Source organism: Ostrea edulis, chromosome 6 (assembly GCF_947568905.1).
Source record: "Ostrea edulis chromosome 6, xbOstEdul1.1, whole genome shotgun sequence".
Taxonomy (NCBI): domain Eukaryota; kingdom Metazoa; phylum Mollusca; class Bivalvia; order Ostreida; family Ostreidae; genus Ostrea; species Ostrea edulis.
In genome coordinates, this window is record NC_079169.1 from 88,887,397 (window position 1) to 88,899,808 (window position 12,412).

General features: G+C 36.4%; 1 protein-coding gene across 8 annotated transcripts in view; it reads right to left on the reverse strand.

Annotated features, from left to right (window-relative positions):
* LOC125683362 (methenyltetrahydrofolate synthase domain-containing protein-like) overlaps positions 1-12,412 on the reverse strand; it is a 15,066-nt gene continuing 2,654 nt past the window's right edge. For 5 of the 8 annotated variants that reach the window (XM_056142558.1, XM_056142559.1, XM_056142563.1 and 2 more), the window contains exons 2-10: positions 11,367-11,512; positions 10,933-11,036; positions 10,231-10,344; positions 9,654-9,767; positions 6,839-6,929; positions 5,497-5,750; positions 5,217-5,362; positions 3,579-3,728; positions 1-1,618 (exon numbers count right to left, since the gene is read on the reverse strand). In XM_056142558.1, the coding sequence (XP_055998533.1) occupies positions 1,072-1,618; positions 3,579-3,728; positions 5,217-5,362; positions 5,497-5,750; positions 6,839-6,929; positions 9,654-9,767; positions 10,231-10,344; positions 10,933-11,036; positions 11,367-11,433 (1,587 nt within the window). In that variant the 5' untranslated portion in view covers positions 11,434-11,512 and the 3' untranslated portion in view covers positions 1-1,071. Of the gene's footprint in view, positions 1,619-3,578; positions 3,729-5,216; positions 5,363-5,496; positions 5,751-6,838; positions 6,930-9,653; positions 9,768-10,230; positions 10,345-10,932; positions 11,037-11,150; positions 11,183-11,366; positions 11,513-11,643; positions 11,929-12,412 lie in introns of those variants that run through there. The other 3 variants (XM_056142562.1, XM_048924430.2, XM_056142556.1) reach the window with 3 other exon arrangements.

The following is a 12,412-nucleotide window of genomic DNA, read 5'->3' on the forward strand; positions in this document are numbered from 1 at the left end:
TCACTTTTACTATTTTTTTTAATTCTCAGTATATAGACATCTACCTGATTGTGACAACTGAATAAATGTCATCCATAAGCCATCCTTTTAGCTGTTACAATGCAAGAAAAAGCACTGAGAGTCTGCTCTACTTATATGGCCACAGAGGATAGGGATGGTGTACATAATTAATGCATTCATATCTATGCCTGACCGCACAATTCAACCATTTTATATTATACTGGAAAAATGGGTGTCCCTACAAACCTAATATTCGGGGGTATATTATCATACAAATCTTGGGATTTATTGCTTATAAGTCATTCACCATTCATTAATAAAGAATTTAACAAAAACATAACAGTTTTAAATTAAAATTTTGTACAATAATTGGTAAATGAACTAATTACATTCAAATACAATATAAGTTTAAAGGGATCAAGAATTAAAATACCTACAAATGTACATAACAAGAAGAAAATGCCAAACACTGTAACAATATATGAATTACATCTTACTTAGCACAACTCTAAGTATAAACAATCATCAAATGCAAATTTCAAAGCTATTGGTGGGGTTTGGCAACAGTACAAACTTAAGCTCTGAAAACATGAGACATCAGACATGTGCAAATGAAGTGAGTGAGTGAAATTTGAAAAACTAAAACCTGTAAATATCAAAATATAAAAAAAATCCTTTCATAAAGTAAAATGAACATTGAATTATTGCTATGTCTATAGCCGTAATAAAATGAGAAAGGTAAGCATGGTATATTTTTTGGTTGTTGAATATCCATCACTTTCATCACATAAAAATTCAGACGTTTTGTCTTTAGATAAAAGAATTTTCTGTAACGTGGTTCAAATGCCAGAGCATAAAGTAGACTGAAATAAAAACAAATGTGATTTCCCCTCCCCCCTTTAAACATTGCATCATATTTTCATGAATGAAGAAAAATAATACGAATAACAAGATTTCCATTAGAAAAGTGAAGACTAAAATCAAAGATGAAAAAACAATCCTTAACTGTTCTCAAGCTGAAAGAAGCAACAAATCATTTCCATTGCCCGTTCTACAGTACAGTACAACAATCTAATCCTCGGGCTTCTCATCAGCAACCCTATCCTGGACGTTGTCGGAATCCTCTCCTTGCTTAAGCCTGTTGGATTTCTCCACTCTCAGCTTGCGGCCGCGAATCTCCAGATTTTGCAGGGCATCCAGGGCTGACTCCATCTCCTGCATTTCCTGGAACTGGAGTAAGGAGTAACCTTTAGCCCCATTCCAGATCACACGGATTGGGTTGACATCCTTACCACGGATTTCTCCCTTCAATTCGCTGACTCTGACCGACCTCTGGATACTTCCTACGAACAGTGTTGGGATGGGGGCTCGGGTCCTCGGCCCACGGCGACGTCTCGGGCGATAATCCTCGTGTTCCTCATCATCTCCGGTATTCTCTGACTCCTCTCTCCTCCGTGGACGACGCCTTCTCATGTTACGTCGCCTGGGCGGACCGCGGCGACCTTCTCCCTCGCTTTCACCTTCTTCATGGTCATCATCATGGGACTCTTCATTGTTGTCTCCATCGTCTTGGCGACGAGATCCTCTACGTCTGCGGAAACGACGGTTCCTCCTATATCTAAAATTACAAAATCAAGGCTGTAAGTCTCTCAATACAAACATAAACAACAGTGCCTCTTAAATCTAAAAATAGAAAATCAAGGCTGTAAGTCTGTCAACTCAAACATGTATATTTACATTTCCAATGTTTTTGTTAATAGCCATTTCCTCATGAATGTGATAAATATAGTACAGCTATTTTAACAGCTGGGAATTCTCAGACATAAGTAAAAATAGAATGTAAATATAAGAAATAAATCTCATTTTTGAAAATACTTGATGGGTGTAAACAGTAATGCTTCATACTGGCCATTAAGCTCTAAAGCGTTGCAGTTTATGTCCTCACGTATTTTTCGAAAATGAAATTTATTTCTTAAATATCTTCCACTAAACTATTATGCTTACAGAGTATGAGAATTGAACTATATAAATAATGTTGCAGGGGAAAATGCAGACACTATGAACATGGTCTCAAATCTGAAAGTAGGGCTGAAACAATTAATCGCGGTTCACTCGAACCGCGATTCACGGCATTCGGTTCAATTTTCGGTTCAACATCTTCAAATTTCGATTCGGTTAATGTTTACATTCTTTTCCGGAAATAAAGAATTCAACACGGATTTGGTTTTTTACCTTACAATTTATTACAAGAAAAATGGCGGACACTAACTCGGGAATCGTGATTAAAAACCCTCCGGCAATCTAAGGTCCCTTGTATGGAAGCATTTTGGTTTTAAAGAGAACGGAACTGCGGCAGTATGTAGAATTTGTTTCACAGAAATAAATTACCAATGCTCTTGGATATTTTATAGCATCTGATATAATAAAGACCATATTCCGTTGTTGAAAACGATGATTTTCAGGGAGGAAATGAAATAAAAACATGAAAGTTGTGTATTTTTTTATTATGGTTTATTAGAGTTTTTGACAACTATTGAATTGAATCGAAAATAATCGAATTGTGGCCTAAGAATCGAAAATTGAACCGAACCGTGAGGTACCTGAATCGTTTCAGCCCTATCTGAAAGGGGTCTTCATCTGCCTTATCCAAGTATTCTATATAAAATTTCCCAAGGAAAGTTAAGCTATCATGTGTCACAGAAAGTGCTGATTGATGGACGGAGAGACAGTGTGATTACTATAGGACACCCTCCTTATGGAGGGGTCCTAATCAAACCACCCACCGCATCACTGACCACTGGGTGACTTAACAATGAGAGTGTACATAGGACTTAACACTGAATGTGTACCTAGGACTTACATGTAATACTGAGTGTGTACCTAGGACTTAACACTGAGTGTGTACCTAGGACTTAACTGAATGTGTACCTAGGACTTAACACTGAGTGTGTACCTAGGACTTAACACTGAATGTGTACCTAGGACTTAATACTGAATGTGTACCTAGGACTTAACACTGAATGTGTACCTAGGACTTAATACTGAGTGTGTACCTAGGACTTAATACTGAGTGTGTACCTAGTACTTAACACTGAGTGTGTACCTAGGACTTAATACTGAGTGTGTACATAGGACTTAACACTGAGTGTGTACCTAGGACTTAACACTGAGTGTGTACCTAGGACTTAATACGGAGTGTGTACCTAGGACTTAATACTGAATGTGTACATAGGACTTAACATTGAGTGTGTACCTAGGACTTAACACTGAGTGTGTACCTAGGACTTAAAACTGAAAGTGTACCTAGGACTTAATACTGAGTGTGTACCTAGGACTTAATACTGAATGTGTACCTAGGACTTAACACTGAATGTGTACCTAGGACTTAATACTGAGTGTGTACCTAGGACTTAATACCGAGTGTGTATCTAGGACTTAATACCGAGTGTGTACCTAGGACTTAACACTGAATGTGTACCTAGGACTTAATACTGAATGTGTAACTAGGACTTAACACTGAATGTGTACCTAGGACTTAATACTGAATGTGTACCTAGGACTTAACACTGAATGTGTACCTAGGACGAGGCGGTTTGTCATCTCCACCCTCCTCTCCATTCTCAGCATACTCTCCTTGATCTTCTTCTGTCTCTCTCCTCTCCCTGTACGGTCCACCTCCTCTACGGCCGCCACGGAACCTCCTGAATCTACCCCCTCTTCCACGGAACCTTCAGACAGAAAAACGACTATGAGGCATTCAACACATTGCTACCTTAAAATCAATGTTTATATCGTTGCAAACATTTAGTGCTTTGGAAAGTCTAATTGTGGCTTGCTTGAAAAGAATACAACCATATGGTGGCGTTGAAATAATCAATTTTCTGTCAATGAAAACAGTATCTTTCTATAAAATCACAACACTGTATCCTTATCAGAATGTACTGTAAATGTATTACATTCTGCTGTGTTTTCTATTTAATAGTGCCTTTCACGAAAACCAGCTATCGCTAAATCAAGTACATCACTAAATGTCTTGCGTATTTATATATTTTTTTATAGTACATTTAGAAAGCGCTAAATCAAATCTATGCTAACTTGTTGAAAGAACAAGTTCCACCAAATATTGTACACGCTAAATGTAATACACAAGTTTGCATTGTGGTGATTGTTAATCAGGTTTTTAGGTATACTTCAAACTCATTTATCAGATTTTGTGTGATAATCCGATTGTATCATTCATCATTGCTCTCAATTTGTTCGTGGGGGGTACAATAAGTATCTTCCCCTCTCCCTTTGTCACCCCTGTAGGAAGCCTAAGACTAAACTCTGGAATAATGCTCTACATAGAATGTTACCAGCACTGTAAAATTAGATGAATGACTAACCTTACAAGACATGCAGTATTTTTGCTGCAATGTGCTGAGCACAAGAGGATGACAGAAAAGGTCAGAGTACGAAGGAGAAAAATCGCTAAAACCCATCATGTGGCCGAATTGCAGTTTGGAAAATTATACATGCTTGCATTCAAGAAGTAAAAACATGCACATACTTAATATAGTTTATAAGTATGAAGCTTTGAATGGCCGCAATAGGTATTTAGTGTGATAATGACCTTGACCTTTGGATTTCAACAGTAACATGAATCTTGAATGTCATCAGGATTTGAAGTCTGATAAACATGCACCAGCAAGTACATGAATAAAAGTTAGAGGCAAGCTCAAATCTACAGTGTATAGTGAAAAAAAAGACCTTGACCTTTGACCTCAAAATAGGAACCTTCCTCTTTTGGCTGTTATCAAAATATGCAAGTCTGACAAAGACGCACCAAGTAGTATGAAAGTTAGAAACCGGACAAGCCCAAATCTATGGCAAAGTGACCTTGACTTTCGACCTCAAAATAAATAGAAACCTTCCTCTTTTGGATGTGATCATGTTATGTAAGTCTCATAAAGATGCACCAAAAAGTATGAAAGTTAGAGACCAGACAAGCTAATTGTGGACATCGCCCGCCCAACTGAATGCCCATCCTTCGCCAATTTAAAAGCCGAGATTTGCTATGCAACTCGGCTAAAAAAGTATAAATTGAAAAAAATCTAGAATTCTCATTATGGTGTGTATTTGATGAAACAATATTGGGAGTGACATTCTTCCTTTATAACAAAACAGTGAGCAAAGTCCTCAATCAGCTGTGCTGATGACAAAGAACATTCATTTACCTGGGACGTCCGTAATCCGAATCCATGCGCCTTCTGTCCTCCCTCTCGGGGATGTCCTCTTCTTCACGGCCGTCCTGCAAGGTTACATCCTTTCCTGCCTCCTTTTCCTTCTCCCTCAGGTGTTTTAAGATAGGAACCTGGCGAACCTAAAGAAAACATGGCAAACCTACATGTATTTTACACACAATTTCTGCTTGAAAATTCCGTTTTTAATTGCGGAAAGAAGCCCCTCTAAATGTTATGATAATTTTTGTAGAAAACTGTACTCTATATCTCTAACCTTCTCTGGGGTCAGCTTGGACCAGATAATTCCTTTTGGTTTAGCCTTCGTACGGTTACACTTAATGACTTGTGTTTCTGTGATGATATAGTCCACAACAACATCATGCTCCTCCATGAGGGACTCCGGAATGTCTACTATCTGAGTGTCGTGGACAGTGGTCACAACAATGGTGTCTGGTGTCACTGCTCCCATTGCACACATCATGGCATACTCCAAGTCAGCAAAACCCTCACCTTTACCAATTCTATATCCTGCCGTACAGATTTATAAACTTTAAATGCATCATCTAGTAAATATCATATCAGTGTCTGGGTTTTTTTTTAACCAATGGACAATCTTATTTTATTCAAAATAGTGTTTAAGATTTATGCTCCCAAATTGGAGGCGGGGGGCAAACAAAATTGTTTCTAATCTATCTGTAACTTTAATCATAACTTTGGAACTACACAAAGTGAAGGTCACCAAAACTTCTTTCAAATATCAAAATGTCCAAACGTGATTTTATGATTTTTTTATGAAAAAAAAAATGGACGTTATGTAATTATAATTTTTTAATATACATTTTTGGGAGTTACATATGCAGTTGAAATTGCATAAAAGTAATTTCCATGTTCATAAATGTGCTTTTTTCTTTCTTTTTAATACTTTTTGTGTTTAAAATTTGTACAAATTAGTCTACAGGAGTCTAAATGTATTCATAGCTAAGTGTCTCTTTATATCTAAATTGTTATGGTGGGTTATGAAATTTATCACCACTTCATTTCTGACAGCTTAAAATAACTATATTTCTAAATTCAATACAAAAATAAAACTGTTACGATTAAATTGTTCATTTATCAAAACTTGCCCACAGATTAATGAAGACAATATAACTCATGACTTCATCATGTCAATAATCATAATAACTATGTACACACCTATATCATTATAATGTCTACTACTTTCACTCTGAACTATTCATATTCACTGTAATTACATGCTTTTGATATTTTCATGTCTTTAACTTTTGCAATGTGTATACTTGTAAAAGCAAGCAATACTTTGTCAAATTGAGTGACAGAATCCCAAAGCTGACAATACATTTTCAGTTTAAATATGCTGACACACAATTAGTTAACATGTGAATCCCCCTAAAGAGATGCATGATATAGCAATGCTTAATGTATTCCAACTACATGTAGGTTCTCTTAGTATCAAACTTGGTTAGCTCTCAATCAATGCGAAATAAAGTACATGTACATGTATATATGACATCTTTGTATTCATCACCATTAAGTTTCCCTTAAAACAGAGGCAAAAATTGCTTTTCAAAAATTATACATCTTTGTTTCTTCCTTACCTTCATTGGAGACAGCAACTGATCCGATGACAATCAAATCTACCTTGACCTTGGCCTCTAAGCCAATGGGGACGCTGTACTCCTTCAAACCCTGAAAGATGGCACTTCTTTAAATTTCTTTCAAGAATTCCTCCTGGCACTAAACAAACTACAAGAGGCCCATGGGCCTGAATGGTGACCTGAGTGTGCAGCGTTTTCATTCTCTAGAAACCATTGTGTTACCTGTATGCTTTTTATACTTCTCCATTTCTATACATTGTATTAGATGATAGATATGTTGGTATAACTGTCATACACAATTGATAATTCAGAATTCTTATATAGGTGATTAAGTTTCAGTGATTTTCTATTCAAGTTCTAAAAGGGCAAATAAATTTTTACAGTTTTCAAAAAGGTCTCAATGCTCATTAAAAGTAATCATGCAAACAGTGTGCCTGCTTGATGTCCAGGAGTAAAGATTTTCTACAATATATTGCATTTTCAACATATGATCAACTAGGTCCCACCCAGGAACCTGTACTCAAGGGTAGTAAATTTCACACTGCTCATGTTGTCTGCTTGACGTCCAGCGGTAAAGAAGTTTTTCTAAGTACTGCATTTTTAATACATAGTGTACATACCAATTTAGCCCCATCCTGGTATCTGAACCCTGGAATCATATACATCACACTTTTGGCCATGACAATCATGCAAACATTTTGCCTCCTTTATGTCCAGAAGTAAAGAAGATTACTAAGTTATAATGCATTTTCAATGTGACCACTTAACCCCATCCTAGGGTTTGAACCCTGAACCCAGGGGTCATGAATTTCAGTTTTGGAGGAGGGCTCAATGCTAATTATAATGATACAAACATTTTGCTTCCATGATCAGGGCTCTAAATACTCGCAAAATACGAGTACATTTGAAAAATAGCGAGTAAAAATAGTGGACACTCGAAAATCTTAGCGAGTGGTGATTTACAAACTATGATCGTATCGTATCCGTTTTATACAGTGATGCGCTATTCGCTTTTCTTGAACTTGCACTCTGAATCATACAAATGCTTACATTAACGACCGATTTCAACAACCGTTTCTATCCGGGTTTTTCTTTTATGATTTTTTATGAAACTCGGAGTCAAACAAATGCTTCAGAGGTCGGACATCGGATATCGACATGTGGCACGAGTCCTGTTCACCTATAGGGGTGATTAAATTGAATTCCAAGTATGACGTTTTTGTTATTCATTTATCTAAAAAAATATATCGGAGTCTATATTTTACCAATTCTTCCTGTGGTTATTTTTATCAGAATCATGAGAATGTCCTATCTAAGTTTATTGTCATATTGAGGTTGGGTTATAGTGATGACACGAGTGCATTGCTCACCGCGTAGACGATTATCTAAAAAGTTCATGGGGCTCGTGATCGTGCTGCTTATAAAACCATGAGTCCGGGATTCGCTTTAAAATATCACTAGTGATAACCTTGATGTGGCATGAAATTGGAAGACTGGATCTAGACCTGCGGTAAACAAGTTGTGGATTAGAGGTGCGATAATCAAGAGACCTAAACATTGCACCATATGACTTACGTAACTTAGTGTCTTGTCCAAACGATGCCTGTTGACCCACTAGGCTCAGTAATGATGGGGAAAATCATTGATTTACAAAAATATATAAAAAAAGAGCACTGCTTCATTATTTTTATTTTAGCTTGTAGTTTTTCATTTTAGCCTGTGGATTTTTTACCCACAGGCTAAAATTAGCCTGTGGTAGAAAAAGTTAATTTCGACCCCTGATGATGTCCAGAAGTAAAGAAGATTTTCTATGATGTAATGCATTTTTAATATGAGACCAACTTAGCTATACCCTGGGAACATGAAACCTTTTCTCACAGTTTTGGCACAGGGCTCATTGCTCATTATAATCATGCTAACAGTTTGACTACTTAATGTCCAAGAAGATTTCTGAAGATTACATTAATTTTTATGGTTTTGGCCACACCGCTAATACCAGGGACCAACTTAGCCACACCCCTAAGGCCCCAGGGAGACAGTGTCCACGAGAAGCTGAAAATGTTCAAAAGTTTACGAATTCTGTACATCAAGCAAATGCATCACAATCATGTGTGAACATACTGCATGCTGAAGATATTTCAACAGGTATATTCAACCTGTCGATTATTTTTTTCTGAGCAGGAGTGGAATCAGAATCTCATCTTTCAATAGATGACAGTTCAAATCATTGATACTTTATACCATATATATATCAGTATACCATAGGTACATTTTATGCGATAGTCGCAAAATTTAAAATTAACAAAATTTATCAATATTTTCATTATATAAGAAACAGTTTGCCCCAAATCACATGTCAAAACACTCATTCTAGTCTTCAACCTAATTCAATTGTCAACAAACATGCATGAAAATTTCCAAAAGGTTACATAAAAATATATTTACAATTCTGTACTTTAGAAGAGAACGACAAAAGAAAGCAATCTATTTACACAGGTATGCATATCGATTTGTTTGCAGCAGAAGATCCAAAGAAAAATAATCAGGTTGAAGAGAGGGTCGAACAAAATTTGAAAAATCTTCCATAGAAATATGTAATACATTGTGATTATCCTTTGTTTCTACACGATGTGTGATATTTTAGTTTGTCTGTTAACAGGTCACATGTATCTTGGCATGGAATAACGAGGGCATAGAATGAGGGAAAAAGAAAGTTGTTGCATGCCAAAGACAGGAGCATCACAATTATCAATCTAATTAACCAGACTATATAATTAACTAGACTATCAGCGTAAATGTTAAGAGATCTCATTACCTGAGAGGTGGAGCAGTAGCGGAGAATCTCCTTCCCACATCCTTGAGGAGGCAACAGTTTGTTGAACAGTCCATGACGCAAACGTGGAGTTGGTACCAACAGCGTCTTCTCAGCCTGGTAAAGAAACACAGAGATCTAGATTCAGCACATTAAAGAACAGAGAGGACCTAGACTTATCACATTAAAGAAACAGAGAGATCTAGACTCAGCACATTTAAAGAAACAGAGAGACCTAGATTCAGTACATTAAAGAAACAGAGAGACCTAGACTTATCACATTAAAGAAACAGAGAGATCTAGACTCAGCACATTAAAGAAACAGAGAGACCTAGACGCAGCACATTAGAGAAACAGAGAGACCTAGATTCAGTACATTAAAGAAACAGAGAGACCTAGACTTACATGTAGCAAATCAAAGGAACAGAGAGACCTAGATTCAGCTCATTAAAGAAACAGAGACCTAGATTCAGTACATTAAAGAAACAGAGACCTCGACTCAGCACATTGAAGAATCACAGAGACCTAGACACCGCATGCTTAAGTTAAATCTATGGTTTATTTGGGTTTGCTCTCTTACCTCCATAGTAAGAAATCTAGCATTTTCCTGTGGTTTATCTGGGTTGATTTTAACAGTCTGGGCTCTCTTAAATACATCCAGTTCTGTCATCTTCTCAGCAGCTGTGGCAGCTCCCTACAAACATTTAGTATCATTTACCGCCATATTCATTCCAAACGTCTCTAAAATACACGTACATTATGTGATAAATCATTTCTGGGACTTTTATAGCATATTTTCATTTATCAAGTATCATTTATTTGAATAGAAATTTTGGTGCTTTCATTTTGTTGTGAATTTTCCTCATCAGCCAAAAAAAGCAACATTTGAAGTGCCCCTATGTGATACACAAAAACAGAGCCGTGGATACTTTCAACAGAATCAAGCTGTCCCTGGCTCAGTACTAAAAGACATACAATGAAACCTGTCTAATCCAACATTCACCGGGAGACAAAACTCTGATGTCCCTACATGTACAGTGAAACCTGTCTAATCCGACATTCACCATGAGACAAATTTAATGTCGAAACGGTGTTGGAATAAACAATGTAAAAATCACAAAAATATGAAATTGAGAATGAAAATAAGGACCGGAATGCTCAGTGAAATGGATTCCACAAGAGTTGGATTAGACAGTTTCCACTGTATATGTAAATAAAGGCCTGAGTCAGGCAGACAGCAAATCTCAGTCAAAAACCTTTAACTAGAGAAAAGGAAACATACCACAAAGTTTGGAATCCTGTGATGGACAGGGCGGGGGAACTGTACGAGGTCATTATCCTCCAGAAAATTCCACACGGACTTACGAATGGCTTCTTTTGTCACTTCTACAACAACAGAAAGTACCAGATATTGTACACTTTACCATAGCTTAACACTGTAGACCAACCTTTATTTGTGACATCTTTGACACTTGGCTTGTGAAGATGAAATAAACATACCTTTCCCCATCTCTTGGACAGTTAAAATAAACATACCTTTCCCCATCTCTTGGACAGTTAAAATAAACATACCTTTCCCCATCTCTTGGACAGTTAAAATAAACATACCTTTCCCCATCTCTTGGACAGTTAAAATAAACATACCTTTCCCCATCTCTTGGACAGTTAAAATAAACATACCTTTCCCCATCTCTTGGACAGTTAAAATAAACATACCTTTCCCCATCTCTTGGACAGATTCGTTTGGGGTTTTGGTTTGCTTTGGGGGCATTGTGCTCGTCATCAAAGCAAAAAGGCGAATCTGTGGCTTGTTCTATCACTCCTTGAGAATTTCTAGACCAGTTTTAGATGATCATATCACACTAAAAATAAACACAAACACAGATCAACAATTATTATCTGATTATTAATTCAAAATTCAATTAATAACACACACCAAATTTCACATCAATGCATGGTCCCCTAACTATAACACACATTATAACATATTTACCTACTCCACGACATCTACACTGTACTCTACTGAAATCTAACACTCCATACAAGATCTAACAAGCTTTTTCATTGGCTACTGCATAATGACCAATATGTACTTTCACCGTAACACTTTCCTTGATACAATGTAATGTTTTCTGTGATGAAATTGTTTTCTGTGATAAAACAAGGCCGAGCGTGTTTATTATAGTTCGTATAACACCTCGCTGTTGATAAACTGCTGTACTATCATCCTACATTGATAAGAAAAATTTCACATTATAGGGCAGGTTATAAAAGATAACTGCTATCTCTTCTGACACAACACTTATCTACTGTAAATGAAACATTAATTTTACCCTTTAAACTGTACATTTTTCAATGTTCAAAAGTTAAAACAGATCTTTCACCAGTCCCTTTCCTTACATTGTGTGTTTCAAGGATGTCTAAGGTAAAAGATATTCTCCAAATTAAGTAGTGTAGGATTTTTGCAAGTACTATTATATACATGATATATACACCCACTCACTAGCATCAGTTAATAATGAATATATTAACTGTTTAAAAGAGATTATTTTTAATACCAGTAATCTGTCTTTCGTTTTGTATTTCAAGAAATCAGACCTCATATCAAAAGATTAAATTTGAAGCAGACAAAAATAAGAATCAATCATTTTCCACACATTACATATTATACTAGAAATCTATTGTTTTAAATTGTTTCTAAGAAAAATCATAAATACATACTTCATACAGACTGCAACACAACAGCTGTTCCAGAAGAACAT